Here is a 16,329-nt window from a genome sequence, read left to right on the forward strand (position 1 = left end):
GAATTTATAAAGATCGAATTGATTTGTTTACATACACCCAACTGTGGAAAAATGACTTTTCTGTTGTTGTTTACACCATCAAATCCAATCAAGCCAAACAAGATGGTTAACTAAAATGATTAATGAATGCAGCATTAGCTGATGGCTTTAAATTTAGAATGTGTTACTGATGTCAGGGTTGATTAGTTCTCTATCTAAAACTGATGCTATTAAAAGCTTTGAGCAATTTAGATGTTGTCATTGAGTAAAATTCCAATGGGGTGAGGGAGATTCTATCAGGATTGATTCCGCTACGGTGCACCACATGCACAGATGTCGCAGAGCGGGAGGGAGTGGGCCTTTACTGATGGGGTCGGCAGAAAGGACTTGAGACGGTGGGCTGATTGGGTGGCATCCATCACGGCAAAGGGAAGGAAGCTTGGAATGAAAGAAAAAAAAAAAATACTCATCTTTGCACAAGGAGTCCCAAATGGCATCAGAGTATGAATATTGATCATTTCAGCTTCAGAACTTTTCAAGAAGTGGGGGGAAAAAATAAATGAAGGGGAGGCAAGAGGTTAACATAGCACCATGCTTTAGTAACTCCTCTGAAAATGAATCCACAGGGAAATCATTGTAGGCAGTGGTGGAGACCAACATTTTTATTAATCAGATAAAAGGAAAGAGTGGTAAAGCAAAGGTGATCATTGCATGGAATGATTAGGTGTCAGGGGCGGTTCAGGACCGAGAAAGCCAACTGGAGTGAGGATGCCAATCAAACTGCAAGGTCAGAGTCCAGCTAATTGAAGAATTGCCCTACTCATGCTTAAAGGTTAGAATGAATCCAATCCTGGTGGCTATTGCACAGGACTTGGGGAAATCAAGTTGTTGCAGGTAGCTGTGACTTTTGGAAGGTGTGTAATAGGGGACTTTAAGCCATTTCCCATGTCTGTGCCTTTGAAATATTTTATTATTAGTCCAAATGTCCCAAGGCATTTTAAATGGAAGGGAAAACGCACTTTACTGGACCCAAATTCACTGGCTATTTAGAGTCCATCACCGCCCAGGGGCCTGGGGAAGGGCATCTGTCAGTGGGTGATGAAACCAGAAGGTCCCGTAGTTACTCATGCAGCTTGGCTAACTCTAGGAAAAAGGCAGCAAATAACTTGGACCCCTCTATGTAGTTCCACCTAACAAAAGGAAAAAGAAAAAGAAACTGTTACAATTTCCATTCAAATGAAGGGGGAAAAATATTCTACCATTTATACAGAAAGATTTGATGTTATAAATTCAATCTAAAGTTTTTAACATGCTTCTGAGATCCCAGTATGAAAGGTGCTTGTTAAGAAGTTCAATGTGAAAATTGCAATATTATTAAGATAGAAATCAGTACTTGACTCAAATCCAAAAGGTCCATTTCCCTTGGTGTCTTATCATTGCCAGGACATGGATATCGGGGTCAAACACTTGCTTACCACTAGCCTGGGAGGCTCAGGAGATTTGCACGATCTGCCAGTCATGTACACATCAAATATTCCTAAGTATCCTTTGTTATGGACTGAATGTTTGTGTTTCCCCAAACGCATATGTTGAAGCTCTAATCCCCAGTGTGCCTGTCTCTGGAGATGGGGCCCGGAGGAGATGCTGAGGGTTAAATGAGGTCGGAAGGGCGGGTGCTAATGCAACAGGGCCCGATGCATGTGTCGTGTTCATGCACCCAGTCTAGCATTTTCCGCTCTCACATACGCCAAGTGGGGGATGGCCCGTGCCCAGCCCCGGTTTGTGCGGGGAGGACCCAGCCCCTGGCCAGCAAACGCGCACCTGTTGATCTTCTCGTTCTGAGAGTGTTCTCCGTCATCCACAGCTCCTATCGGGAGCATCATCACACTCTTGCCGATAATCTCCTGGAAAATTCTGGCGATTGGAATGGTCGACCCGTCCCGGATCATGTCTGGGTCTGTCCCAAACACTGAAACACAGGGGAAGAGGACATTTGAGTCAAACAATGACAAGACGACCCCAGTAATCTCCTCAAGCGCAGTGTTTGCTTATCCTTGTCTTCTTTGTTCTTCCTTCTTCCTGTTTCTTTTTCTTCTTCACCGTTAGATTCGGTGCCTGGGGTAAGCGAGCTCCTTGCCATCATGCAACCTTACATTCTAAAACACTCAGTAGAGTCAAGAAGGAAACTGTGGATGCCTTCTTTATGATTACCTACTTTAAAAAAAGTTATTTTAAATAAAATTTTATTTTGAACTAAGTTTTTAGAAGTTTAGAACTTAGAAAAGTTGCAAAAATAGTACAAAGTGCCCATATATCCCTTACTCTGCCTTCCCTAATGTTAACATCTCACATAACTATTATACAACAATCAAGAAGAGGAATTTCACACGGGCACAATATTATTAGCTGCACTCCGGACTTTCTTTGAATTTCACCCATCTTTCCCTTTTTCTGTTCCAGGATCCAACCCGGCATCCCACACTGCATGTTACGATTGCTTCTCCTTGGGTTTCTTTTAATTCTGTGACAGTTTCTCAGTGTCTCCTTGTCTTTCATGAGCTTGGAACAGCTTGAAGGGTATCGACCAGTAGTTTTGTGGAATGTCCCTCATTTTGGGTTTGTCTGATGTTTTCTTGTGGTTGGAATAGGTCATGCGTTTTTGGTAAGACATAAGACAATACCTACTTTTATGGTTTCTTCATGAATTAAATATTACGGAAATCGGACTTTTTAAAGTTTTTTGATAGAAGATGTAGACAAATAAGTAGTTGTACTCACTATCACCAGAATGTCACAGCATTTCTCCCAACTTTCAAGGTATCTGATAAAACAGTTTTAACTGCTATCCCAGGTTCTAGAAAGAGAAGAGCTCAAACCTAGCTTACTGGACAAGCAGCCAGGGATGGAGCAGAAGTGAAAAACAAAACAAAGAAACAGAAGAGAACATTCCACCTCTGTATTCACAAGGCATGGTGTAAACGTGGACACGGGTGACCGACCCCATCAGCAGCACTGGCTTAGCCTGCACGTGGACAAAACGGCGTCTCACGTCTTCCCGCGGGAGAGTCTCAGACCTCTTCATTGTTGCTTACCTTGACACGCCAAACACACCTGTCTCCCCAGGAGGCATCACATTCGCCTTCCAGACTCCTCGTCCTCTTTCCTCCACTCCCAAATTCTCCCAGTAAAACACCTGCTACATTGCTGGGAGCGGGAGCGATGATGTGGAGAAGTTGGGCTTTCGTACTTCCCAGACTTGTTCTCTAAGGGTTGACATCTGTGTTCTTTGCACTGACACCCAGCAGAGAGCTAGTGCTTGCAGGGGGTCTGGGCTCCCAGCCCCAGCTCTTGCTCCGTGAGCAGTGTGGGCTCGGCCCGTAGCTGCCATAAAATGCTGCAGGTCTGTATACACACGCCACTGTGGTCCCACCCAGCTTTTGGGAAGACCCCAAAACTCCTCCATTTTGCCGTTGGTGGCAGGGCCCCCTCCTGTCGCAGAAGCCACAGAGACTGGATGTTCCTTCTCCTCGCCCCGCAGCCGGTGCCCACGGGATTTCCCTTACTTTCGTACAGGTCAATCTGTGCTTTGAAAGGATGTTTTTATATGGCGACCAACATTTCCATGAGCGTTGCCTCGGGAGCGTTTGGAGGTTTTCTAGCTCAGCATTGTCCCCCAAATTCAGGTCTCCAGACTTCACTTTGAACCCTGTCCTTGCCACTCAAAGACTGGGAGCCTTTCCCCAAACGACTTCGTTTTTTTGAGCCTTAATGTTTTGCTCTGTACGACGGGGAGGGCTGTTGGGAGGATCACGTGAGACGGTGTATAAAGTGCCCTGTGCAGGGTGTGCATTCAAAATACGCCCTTTATAGAAGCCGATAAATTTGAGTTTTTACCAAATGTCCCATGGGCACCACTCCTCGGTCCCACAGCAAACTGGCAAGTCAAAATATCTTAAGGTCCCACCTGTTCTGATCGCTCGTTTGGCTGCAAGGTACTGGTTATCGCTGATGTTTGCTATCCACGGGGGCAGTCCTAGCACCATGGAAACGGCCATGTGGTTGGAACTATTTCTTTTGGAGAAAACGTCTTCAAGATGATGCTTCACCTAAAAGGTGACATTTTCAGTAGTCAGAGAGATTTTCGAGTTATTCTCTCCACTGGTTAACGCAGCTCCCGTCAAGAGACTGATTGAACCCCGAGTGTTATAAACTCACACGGTTTGCCAGAGGGAGATCCCTCTGCAGGGCTGAGGGCAGGAAGCCCCAGGCTTCCCCCTGTGGGAGAAACACTCTCTTGCTCCCCCTGTGGTCCTCTGCCCTGCCGCCCCAGTCCTGGCTCCCACCCCCTTCCCACCGGTGTCTCCCACACAGAGGTGTTGGAGTAACGTTTGCTGAAAATGATGAGCCGTCGTAATACAAGCAGGACATCTCAATGGAAATAGCCCTGTTTGGGGACTTATCAGTACCCCAACGAATATTTTGGGAGCATTAAGCACTTGAGAAATTTCCAAGAAGTGGGAGCAATTTGGGGCTGGGCCGTGGAGGAGACTTGTTCTAACATCCTTCCCGCTACCCTGTCTCTCCTTCCCAGTTGCTGCTGTGCAAACGCTCCCGGGGAGAGCTCCGTGCTCAAGCACGTCCCCCACGTGTCCTCCAGCCAACATTAAGGAACATCCGGGAACAGCCAGGGACTGCTCCAGGTGCGCAGATACACCGCGGACAGGCAGGCAGGGCCCCGCCCTTGTGCAACTTATACGGTGTGGAAGGAGGCAGCACGGCCCAAAAGAGTAGAGATGGAAGGACGCTTGTTACCTGCTTTTCCACCACAGAGGCACTCATGTGGGGGACGAGCCGGATGGAAAACTTCCCTGTGACTCGGCCAGGGATGACGGTCTTGGCCCCGGGCTCGTCAAACGCACCCTCGATCCCGTGAATAGAAAGAGACGGGTACCTCCACAGGTGCATGAGAATTTCCTCCTGCGTTAAAATAAAAGTACCCAATAGAATCTTTAATCAAAACTCGGTTGCATCGCCTCGTAGAGTATCGCTTGTATTCCCAGCCTCTGTCCATCTGAGACACCACCGCGGTACGTTAATTATCTCCTTGCAAAGCTCCAGGCGCCACCATGTCTTCGCTGATGACACCAGTTGGACGCTCCCCCAGGACCCAAACCTGCCCGCTGTCCTCCACACCCCCACCCCCCACCCCCCGCGGCTGGGCACGCTGCTTCCTGCCGAGAAGCGCCCGTTTTGCCCGAGCTCTGCAGTTTGCAGTTAATAGATGGCAAGAGGGGCCCTTTCAGAAATTTGGGTTTGATTATGTGATGGGATTGAGACGACTGGGACTCAGGGATTTAGCCCTGTCTGAGGCTGCGAGAGGAGAGGAGGTGAAGGAATTGCCCGAGCAGAAGCCTGGAATACGTGCAGACGTTAACTGCCTAGTCGGGGGCCATATGTCAGCGGTCTGGGAGTACAGCAAAGCATGCTCCAACCTCAGAGCCTCGGGGGTCTCACGCATGAAAAGCCGCAGGCGGCCTGACACGGGAACTCCTCACGGCTGTAGAGGTGGGTTGCAATGTGTCAGCCCAGGAGAAGGGTCTCAAGGCTTCCTCCATAGTGTTTGCACCCTGGGCCAAGTTCCTTCTCTCCCTTTCTCTCAACCATGCCTCAGACATAGCATCCCTAAGTCCCAGTGGTCTTAATCCCATCAATTATGAATTCCCATCCCCAATCAATGCAATAACTGTGCACTAAATGCATTTTATCATGCAGAAGACTTCGAAGAACTCTTGGGATGTTTAGCCGGTTTTCTGCCTTCTTACGGCCGTCCCAGAGCTAGTCCGAGGGAAGGTGCGCTTCGTGAAAATAATGCTGCCCGCTCTTTTCAGCACGATTCCCCCTCCCTCGGCAGCTCCCCAGGAATCAGCCATAGCTACCAAACACCCCATCGTCAGGCAGGCATTTTACAAAGAAGGAAGAGAAGTAGAAAAGAAAAAAAAATCTCAGTTTGCCAGCAAGGAATGCTTTTGGCTTTGTGTCTACTGAGCACGCTGAGGCAGCAATGTATTAATTTACAGAGCAGCCCCAGAGGCTCTGGGTTTTGTCTGGAAAAATCAACAATTACAGATCTTGGAGCTAACATAACCTCAGACTCCTCAGTCTTTGAACAGGTAAGAAGCCCTGGGCTGGGATTTCGGTGAGTAAACTGCTCTGGGAAAGCACGGCTATGAAATGGGCAGCTGCTCGCCGTGAGGGGCCAGCGAGCGGGACCCCAGAAGGGCTGGTTGACCGAACCCATAGGAAAGTAGCCATGAATGTCAGACTCTGCCTAGGAATTAACACCGGCTTGGGGTTGTAAGACGCATGGAATTAGCACCAGACGGTACAGGAGACACGTGTTATCGTCATTCCTCTTTCCGATTATCCACCAATCTGTGGCCGTACCTTTGTATCGAACAGAAATTTCTTAACCTGGCTGCTATTCCGGTATTCTTCTAGGTCCAGATCGATGGATTTGTATATGTTTTTTTCCTCCTCTGTAAGAGATGCCACGTGGTCATAGATTCCAGGGATTAGGATATGACCGGACGAGTCTACGAGGCTACCTGCAAAACACACACAGAAAGCAAAGCCAGGTAGAGATTACGAGCGTGCTGACGTTGCGGCCACAGAGCCAGACTGCAGGTGACCCTTCTGGGCAGCAGCAAGCCCCGTGACTGTCCCTGGTCCCCACGGGTCAGACTCGAGTTAGTGTTCATCTTGTCAAGGTGGGGCAGAAAACACCTGGGACTGAAGTAGATTAAGTCAGAATGACTTACCTGGACCATGTTCAAGTTCTCAACTATAGCTTTGGTTTGTTGTTTAGCTTTGTCTTATCCTGACTTAAAAGGTAATGGGTGTTCATCATAAAATACATATGTACATGTGCATATGCATGTGTACACATGCATACCTGAGAAACTGAACATTTCCATCATCCCTTCCTGACTTCTCTCCCCCTACACACACAAGCGATGATAATATAATACATGCTCATTTTTAATCAAAATCATAACACCCCCGAGGTCTATAGAATCACACCATGACCGCAAAATCCTTTATAATGGATAAGCATATACATGAGTCTGCTCCTCACAAAAGAGTTTGAGGGCTAATAGGAATGGAAGAAATCATCAATGAGTACATACAAAAGAAGCAGGTGCTGAGATTGAGTAAACACCACTCACTACCTGGAGAAAATACTCAGCAAAGATGAAATGCAACCAGGAAGTAAACTGATACAAATGACATGAGAATGTCTCTGGGGCCGATAAATAAATCCTCACCGACAATACAATCACGAAATCTTCCCTCGAGTCCCTAAGCTTCCGCTGACAGTCTTCTAGGTAGGGACGGAGCTGCAGGAATGAGTAAGAGGCACAGGTGCTCAGAGTCCAGCGGAAAGACAGGTGCAGAGACACACGTGGGCGGCAGGTGAGCCCTGCAGGAGCTAAGGGGCAGGAGCTAACTCAGCAAGACTTTGGCATTTTTGATAGATAGATTTGGTCACTGCAGGCACCACACTCAGAGTGCCCCCCCCCACAGCCAGGAGGCTCACGTTCGTGTTAGGAAACAGAACGGTGACATTTTAGCTGGTGTGCCGGGCGCTGTCCCTCGGGTGGCGGTGACTCGGTGTCTGCGGTAAGCGGGGCCGTGCTGTCCGGGGCTGGCTTTCTAAGCACTCGGGGCGCTTCCCTAGTGGAACGGCCCAGGCCCTGGTCCGCAGCGTCATTTGAAATTACGATTTCATCTCCTCGGGGTGCCAGGCAGCCGTCCCCGCTGCAGGCCTGGGAGGAATGCGGGTGGACACCCACATCCTGACAGAAGAGGAAGGGGGTTTGCTCACTTTCCTGTCACATTTAATCACTGTCAGAGAAACTCAGTTAGAGAGAGCTAAGGAGCGCGGCTCGGTCTCTCCGGCCCTGCCCGAAACCCCGTCGCAGGGAATGCGGCGCGGGCAGACGCCGCAGTCTGTGCCGCGCAGCAATGATTCTGCTCTGCACCTGCTATGCTCCACTATGCTCCACGTTCTTCCGCCCTAGTTCTTTACTACTGAGAGCGTCTGCCCGAGGACTGGATGCTTAAGAACGGATCCCCTCCCCTCCTGCTCATTTTGCACTCGAAATCATTATCCTCTGAATGCCATTTCTAGCCACCACCTCAGTCCCAGGCAACACATGGCGGGCAGAGGGTGCCTTCGAAAACTGCCTCAGGAAACTGGACCCTGGATCCCCAGGAGCCGGCTTGGAATTTTAAAATTTTAAATGGCATCGGCTATTTGGTGCTTGCTGAAATGTCCTCAGTTCTTTCCTGCTTTGTGTCTTTTAGGGAAATGCAGCAGGGCTGGGAAAACGTCTGCAAGGGGGCAAGCACGGGTTATCGGTCTGTTTGCAAACACGAGCATCCCCCACCCACCTCCCGCCTCCCTGGCATGCTTGGTTTTACGCGTCTTTGCAGACAGGGACGCGCTATCTGACTGCACTCCTACCCCCTAGTGGGGATTATCGTGCATGTCTCACAGTCGGAGCCCGGCAAGCGTTCATCGCCTGTTTGTGGTCACGGTACCCATCGGGATGGTGCGGACGGACGAGGACCTTGAAGGCCAGAGAGGTTAGGAGACTTGCACAAGGTGGGACAGTGGGACTGTCCCCTGGAGTCCTGGCTTCCCCACAACGGCCCAGAGTGACAGCAAGCAAAGTCCCTGCTTGTCCCTGATAAGCGCTACCGTTTATCAGCCCTGCGTCCTTATGCTTTTGTACAAAGCAGGGAAAACCACATAGCGGGCACTGATTATTTGATTTGTGCCAAAAACTACAGAAAGTACAGCCACGTGCTTTCCATCCCACTCGTGACCGTGATCTGACTCTTCCTTGGCAGAACAACGTGCATTTGGGGGGCTAGCGGGACCCCCCTGCCTGCTGAGGCCGCACAGTCTAAAAAGAGGTCAGGCAGCAGTCGTGCCTGGGGGAGTCGGAAGCTGCTGCCGAAGATCTGATGATGCCGTTCCTAGCGGAGAGAGGATTAGTTCGGGTAAGGTGGAAAGTTAACCTTTTTCCAAAACAATATTCACATGCATGCTCTCTGAATTCTCCTGGGAGGTTACCTAAGTTCTCTGGTGCTTGGCTTTCTCATTTATAAATGGAGCACGGTCCTGCATTTACCTCGTGTTGCTTTGAGGATGCAGTAAGAGGACACGCCCCGTCACTCGCACCCAGAGCCTCTGAGCCGGGCTGGTCTGCAGAGGGGACTGTCAGGTAACACGAGTGGCTTTGTAGGTGGAGGCCTCACCTGGAGGGGGGTCACCTCATTCCTCTCCCCTCTGGGCACCCCTTTGTTGGTTTGTCTTCAGTGAAAAAGCCCTGCGGGGTCTGCTGAAGCTGAACTTGTAGTCCCGCTGGCTTGGGAATCCCACCCCACCCGTCCCGGTTCTGGGAGCAACCGAGCGGGAGCCGGAGGTGGCCTCTCGGTCCGGTGCGTCCTCTGGGTCTCCACCCTCTTGTCCTTGTGCGCGGCAGGGTGTGTCACACTATCCAATGACAGAAAAAGGGGTGGATCGAGGAAGAGATTCCGTCCGTAAGAGAAATGCCGGGGATGTGACGATAAGTCTCGCAGCAGTTAGCCGAGGGGAGGAAAAGCTAAGAACTCGGTTTTTCCGCTGCGACATCCTTATTCGGAGCCGGCTTACGCCCCCGAGCGGGAGAGACACTCGGAGACAAACAGACCTGTGTTTGGCACACCTCCTGACGCTTAAAGAGTGACATAAACTGAGGCATTACCAAGAAGAGCGACCAGATCAGCCATCGGTTCGTTAAGGATGCCACCGAAGGTCCCCGAGTGGAAGTCCTGGTCTCTGCATTTCACCTGTGAAGCAGGGAAAAGAGGAGAGACACATCGTCACTGCCTGGGCTCCCTTGGCGATGGCGTTGTGCAGGGTGGCTGGTGTGTCCCCCAGAACACAACCCTGCGTCCTTATGCTTTCTTTCCGTGAAGCCTCCACCCTGTCCTCATCTTCATTCCCGCCGTCCCCTGACCCCCGAGACCCCCTGCGTCTCCAGCCATCCCACTAACCAGGTCCCAGCCAAGGCCGCCAGGCCCTCCTTGGCCGAATGATGGGAGCTTGCGCCGTGGTCTTCCTCCCGGTTTCACCCGCACTGCTGACCGTCCCTCCCTCTGGAGAAACTCCCTCTCTCTATGGTTTCCTTGCCTGCAGGCCAGGTCTCTTACTTAATACGGTCCTCTGCCAGCGCCTGCTCCTCCTCCCACCTCCCCAGCCTCACCCGCGGCGTGTCCTGCCTCTGTCCACGCGGCTCCAGGAGCTCACGTGAACTTCGCACAGCCCGGCGCTCATCCCTGTCGTCCGACCTTTCACCTGAACACCAGACCCGAAAGCAGGCACTGACCCGGCGTCTGATCAGGCAATCTCCTTACCTCCCTGCCGCTCCTGCCTCCAAATTCCACAGCCATGGCTCCTAAACCTTTTGCACTGTGGCTCACAAACCCCTATGAACCCTCTTAATGCACAAAGCACAACCACCGCAAGTTTTGGAGGGTTCACGAACTCCCCAGACCCCGAGGCCTCTGTGACCTCCCACTGCCCAAGGCCCGGGTAAGGACTCTGCTCCTGGAAGCACCTTCTCTCTCTCGCTCTGGGGGGTCCCGGCACGGGGTCCTCGCTGTATTATGCACAGCCCCGTGCCTCCCTGCACTCCCGCGGGCAGATACCTCCACCGTGAAGTAGCTGTTCCCGCGAGTGCCGTAGGTGACCGCGGGCTTCCTCCAGCTGACCCACAGGTTGTCTGAGATCAGGATGTAGTCCACGCCAGCGAAGAACCGGTCCTTTTCTTTCTGCACAAGTTCCTCCAGGGCGACAGACCCGGCCTCTTCCATCCCTTCGAGGATGAATTTGATGTTCACAGGGAGATCCTGAGTTAACCATGGAACAAAACAAACAAACAAAAAAACAATTGCAAAACTTGCCCATTCACATCTTGAGATCCAAGATCCGTTTGTATATACTATAAATACATTACATTATTATTTTATTATTTACATTCCCAACAGTTCTGCTCACAGCAGTGGAGTTTTAGGTAAGACTGTGAAGAATTCAAGGTAACATGGCCCATCGCTCCGAGGTCATGGTCAGGGTTGGGGGAAGGAATTCCTGCAGGAGAGGCAAGGTCCACCCTCAGCGCCTCGCTGTGCTCCTACAGAGGGAGGCATCTTCCTCCTCCTCCTCCTCCCAGAAGGAATTTGTCAAGAAAGGTTACTCGATTACAAATCGCTTTTCTGTCCTCATAATTCCGAGCATGATAAAGGAGAACTTTTGCCTTTGAAAGATGGTTAAGCCTTGGGATAACGTTTACTTCAAGTATCTGTTATTTTTCAGCTACGATTTCCATCTGCCTTTTAACTTATTCAAAGGGCTTTGATCTTGCAGCAAAATGGGACTGGAGTTTTTCTCTAGTTAACATGAGGGCATGGAATAGCTCCTTTAAAATTTTTACAGCATGCCTGTCCTCCCATTTGGTTTTGATCTTTTGTATCTTTATAATTTATAACTTCTAGCCGCAGAAGGAGCAGAGAGAGGTCAAAGTCCTTTCCGAGCGCACAGAGCATCAGTTCTCCATCAGTTCCAATGAGCGGGATTGGCTCGCCACAGATCAACACGTGCAAAGTGGGCAGAGGATTATGTATTAGAAAACGATGAATTATGTCATAATTAAACTCAGAAAATTGGAGATCTACTTGGATAAGGGCACTGTTGGATAATGATTTGTTCGAATGTAGCACTTGCTCGTCTGTGTGTCTTAGCAAGTTGAGCTGAAGTTCTAAAAACTCAATATTCGAGAGTTCTGTATCAACATTTCAACTAGCAAACAATTGCTGGGAAGTGGTTGGAAATCCTAAGGCTTCTCTGGCAAATCTCGTTTAATAAAATAGAAACCAACAGCTACTCAGGGTCGGAGGAGGACTGTGAGGCAGCCAGATGTGCGCCTTGGTTGCCCCTCTGCACCGCACACCTGGGGACTGGAGGACTGCATGAGCCGAGGCTTCTCTCCCTGTGGAATGCGGATGTCAGCACCCGCCCCGCCTCTTGGGGATCAGGGAGGTGTGCATGCCCAGGTGTGGTGGGCAAGGCAGGAAGCCGGGGAGAGAAGAATGAGCTGACCTTCCCAAAGGACCTGGGCCCCCCAGAGTGCCTTTGCGCTGTTTCCTCATTGCTCATTGCAATAAGCCTGTGGGTAGAAATTACCTTCCCAGTTCACAGATGAGGAAAATGAGGCTTAGAGAGATTAACTGACTCGTCCAAGGGCAGTGAGCATTTCTCATGTTTTATTTGTGATTACATAACTTTCAGAGTTGAAATTTAAAATGCAAAGCAGATTTTGGCCTTTATATAGGAACTATCTTATCAATATTGCTTATCCCTGGAAAGAAAGGAAGGAAAGTAGAAAAATGAAGGAAGAAAGGAAGGAAACAAGGAAGGAAGGAAGGAAGGAAGGAAGGAAGGAAGGAAGGAAGGAAGAGAGGGAGGGAGGGAGGGAGAGAGAGAAGGAAGGAAGGGAGGGAGAGAGAGAAGGAAGGAAGGAAGGGAGAGAGGGAAGGAAGGAAGGAAGGAAGGAAGGAAGGAAGGAAGGAAGGAAGGAAGGAAGGAAGGAAGGAAGGAAGGAAGGAAGGAGAAGAGAAGGGAAGGGAAGGGAAGGGAAGGGAAGGGAAGGGAAGGGAAGGGAAGGGAAGGGAAGGGAAGGGAAGGGAAGGGAAGGGAAGGGAAGGGAAGGGAAGGGAGAAGGAAGGAAGGAAGGAAGGAAGGAAGGAAGGAAGGAAGGAAGGAAGGAAGGAAGGAAGGAAGGAAGGAAGGAAGGAAGGAGAAGGGGAAGGGAAGCGAAGGAAGGAGGGAGGGAGGGAGGGAGAGAGAGAGGGAAGGAAGGGAGGGAGAGAAAGAAGGTGGGGGAGAGAAAGAACTCAAGGCCACCTTGAATGTTGGCACCTTTTCGGGTGCGAGTGAGTGTCGCAGGTGAGAAGACAGAAACCGGGTCTGATTTTGGCGCCTGCCTTTCTCTGTGAGATAGAGGAGTCAGCTCACATGGGCAACTTCCCTCTCGTCCACTTACGGCTCAGGAGAAAACAAACTCCTGGGTGAGAAGCTCCTGGCATCTGATGAAATACCGTCCAGGAGGAGCCACCCATAGCTCGGGGCTGCTCTGAAGGACGGGGTTTGGGAGAGGCACCCAGAGAGCCGAGCCGTGAAGCGCGGGCGATTCGGTGAGTGTTTTATCTGTCCCTCAGGACGGCGTCAGAGATGCACCCCTGCTCTCAGCTGGGTCTTGCTCTGCGGCTCAACTGGAGTGCAGTGGTTTGATCCCCTCACCACAGCCTCAAAAGTCTTAAATTCCTGGGCTCAAGCTATCCTTCCACCTCAGCCTCCTGAGAAGCTGGGACTGCAGGTGCTCACATTCCCAGCTAATTTGGGGGGAGGGGGGGGCGAGGAGGACAGAGTCTCACTCTATTGCCCAGAATAGAGTGCCGTGGCGTCAGTCTAGCTCACAGCAACCTCAAACTCCTGGGCTCAAGCAATCCTCCTGCCTCAGCCTCCCAAGTAGCTGGGACTACAAGCACGTACCACCATGCCCGGCTAATATTTTATATATATATTTTAGCTGGCCAATTAATTTCTTTCTATTTTTTTCCTATTTCTTTTCTTTTCTGTTTTGTTTTTTTTTTTTTTTTTTTTTTAGTAGAAATGGGGTCTCACTCTTGCTCAGGCTGGTTTCGAACTCTTGACCTTGAGCCATCTGCCTACCTCGGCCTCCCAGAGTGCTAGGATTATAGGCGTGAGCCACTGTGCCCCACCCTCAGCTAATTTTTGAACATTTTTTTAGCAATACGGTCTTACTATCTTGCCCAGACTGGTCTTAAATTCCTAGCCTCAAGTGTTCCTCCCACCTTGGCCTCTCAAAGTGCTGGGATCACAGACGTGAGCCATTGCACCCAGACTTCATCGCATGTTTTGCTGTGTCTTGTTTTTTAATGTAGTTAACTGTGCAGACTTGAATCTTTCCTCTAAGTATTAGCCTTGCCACTCGCTGGCTGCTTTGGGTAAGCACACTAATCTCCCAACCTTACTCTTCTCATCTGTAAAATGGACGTAATTGCAACACACACCTCCCAAGAGTGTTGGGAAGCGTAAATGACACAGTGCAGTTTGCTTGGAACACAGTGTGCAACTGCAACTCCCAGACACAACTAACCGGTCACCTACTTGCTCCAGGGCTTGGAAGGCGCTCACGGCATTAATCCACGCCAAAACGGGGCCTTTGTTGTCTGTGGCTCCTCGTCCATAAAGTTTCCCTTTGAGAATGGGAGAAGAATTTTCAGAAAAGCGTGGTCACCTCGGCCAAGGTAAGAGAGTTAAAAACAAAGGTCGTTTTATGAGTAATAATTTTAACAGTGTTTTCTAATATCCCACACACAAATATTTTTTTTGAGACAGAGTCTCACTCTGTTGCCCAGGCTAGAGTGAGTGCCGTGGCGTCAGCCTAGCTCACAACAACCTCAAACTCCTGGGCTCAAGCAATCCTCCTGCCTCAGCCTCCCAAGTTGCTGGGACTATGTGCATGCACCATGATTCCCAGCTAATTTTTTCTATATATATTAGTTGGCCAATTAATTTCTTCAAATTTATTGTAGAGACGTGGTCTCGCTCTTGCTCAGGCTGGTTTTGAACTCCTGACCTTGAGCGATCCTCCCGCCTCAGCCTCCCAGAGTGCTAGGATTATGGGTGTGAGCCACTGCACCTGGTTCCATGCACAAATCCTGCTATGAAATTGCAAAGTCTGATTTCTTATATACACATAGTATGGTCATCGTCGAGTCAGATAAAATAAGCTAATGTGAACAGATTCCATCAATAATGTGAACAAGGCCAGGCACGGTGGCTCACGCCTGTAATCCTAGCACTCTGGGAGGCCGAGGCGGGCGGATTGCTCAAGGTCAGGAGTTCTAAACCAGCCTGAGCAAGAGGGAGACCCCCGTCTCTACTATAAATAGAAAGAAATTAATTGGCCAACTAATATATATAGAAAAGATTAGCCGGGCATGGTGGTGCATGCCTGTAGTCCCAGCTACTCGGGAGGCTGAGGCAGAAGGATGCCTTGAGCCCAGGAGTTTGAGGTTGCTGTGAGCCAGGCTGACGCCACGGCACTCACTCTAGCCTGGGCAACAAAGCGAGACTCTGTCTCAAAAAAATAAAAATAAAAATAATGTGAACAGATTCCATCAACCTTAACAGTAATCGGCTATGTTTTCCAAGTTCATTGATGGGAACCGAGGATTTCTTATAGTATGCCATGCCTCATAGCCTCTCATCTTGAGAGCTTGCAACTAGTGGAAGAATGAAGAAAAGATGCATGTTCGTCTCTATTAAGCTTTCTTCTTATTTTCTTTATAAAATGCAAATTATTGGGTATTGCTGAAAAGGAAAATGTGTGACCTAGACAACTGTTTTCCTCACAACCCAAGAACCCCTATCTAGGGGCATAAAGGTTCACGGTTTCTTTCATAAATGAAGGGAAATCAGCCTCATTGAACCAATCAGTAGATTGTGAGAGCAGTATTTCTCTTCATTCTTTATTATTATTATTGTCTATTTTTGATAGAGACGGGGGTCTCACTCTTGCTCAGGCTGGTCTTGAACTTCTGTTGTCAAGCAATCCTCAGCCCCCCAGAGTACTAGCATTATAGGCATGAGCCAACACACCCAGCCTCTCTTCATTCTTAACGACAGGGCAAAACCCGGAGCCCCGGGACAGAGTCCCATCCCAGATCCTCACGCCCGGGAAGCAGCCCCGGTCCCCAGCAGACACGGCCCTGCTGCGCCGCGCCTCACTGACCGTCCACCTCCGTCAGCGTGTAGGGGTCCGTGAGCCACCCGTCCCCCCGGGCAGCAGGCTGCACGTCCAGGTGGCCGTAGAAGCACACGGTGGGTTTCTTCAGGTCGTTCCCCAGCTCGGCCAGGATGATGGGCGGTATTGGGAGACTCTGGCCGTCAGGCAGCTGCAGAAAGACAGAGGGTCACAAAGCGCCCTATTGTTCTTCCAGAAAATTCAGACCTGGCGTTAGGAGCCCTGTCCATTCCAGCCCTGGGTCTTCAGAGAGCCGGTGTCATTTCTCTGAGCATCACTTTCTTCACCTCTGAAACGAGTGCCGCGACACACTTTTAACTGAGACATGACACATAATTGAAAGCGTCTACTACTTCCTTAGATAGGGACTGACAGATAGCATGGTGAACCGGGCTATTCGGCAGGGACT

The 16,329-nt window shown here is 50.0% G+C and overlaps 1 protein-coding gene across 1 annotated transcript in view; it reads right to left on the reverse strand.

Annotated features, from left to right (window-relative positions):
* Positions 1-613: 613 nt before the first annotated feature.
* CNDP1 (carnosine dipeptidase 1) overlaps positions 614-16,329 on the reverse strand; it is a 34,746-nt gene continuing 19,030 nt past the window's right edge. Inside the window, exons 4-12 of the mRNA XM_075993794.1 lie at positions 15,909-16,071; positions 14,279-14,367; positions 10,741-10,941; positions 9,795-9,879; positions 6,424-6,584; positions 4,792-4,956; positions 3,944-4,085; positions 1,801-1,948; positions 614-1,169 (exon numbers count right to left, since the gene is read on the reverse strand). Of these exons, the coding sequence (XP_075849909.1) occupies positions 1,100-1,169; positions 1,801-1,948; positions 3,944-4,085; positions 4,792-4,956; positions 6,424-6,584; positions 9,795-9,879; positions 10,741-10,941; positions 14,279-14,367; positions 15,909-16,071 (1,224 nt within the window). The 3' untranslated portion in view covers positions 614-1,099. The remainder of the gene's footprint in view (positions 1,170-1,800; positions 1,949-3,943; positions 4,086-4,791; positions 4,957-6,423; positions 6,585-9,794; positions 9,880-10,740; positions 10,942-14,278; positions 14,368-15,908; positions 16,072-16,329) is intronic.

This window comes from Microcebus murinus, chromosome 17, assembly GCF_040939455.1.
Source record: "Microcebus murinus isolate Inina chromosome 17, M.murinus_Inina_mat1.0, whole genome shotgun sequence".
NCBI lineage: Eukaryota > Metazoa > Chordata > Mammalia > Primates > Cheirogaleidae > Microcebus > Microcebus murinus.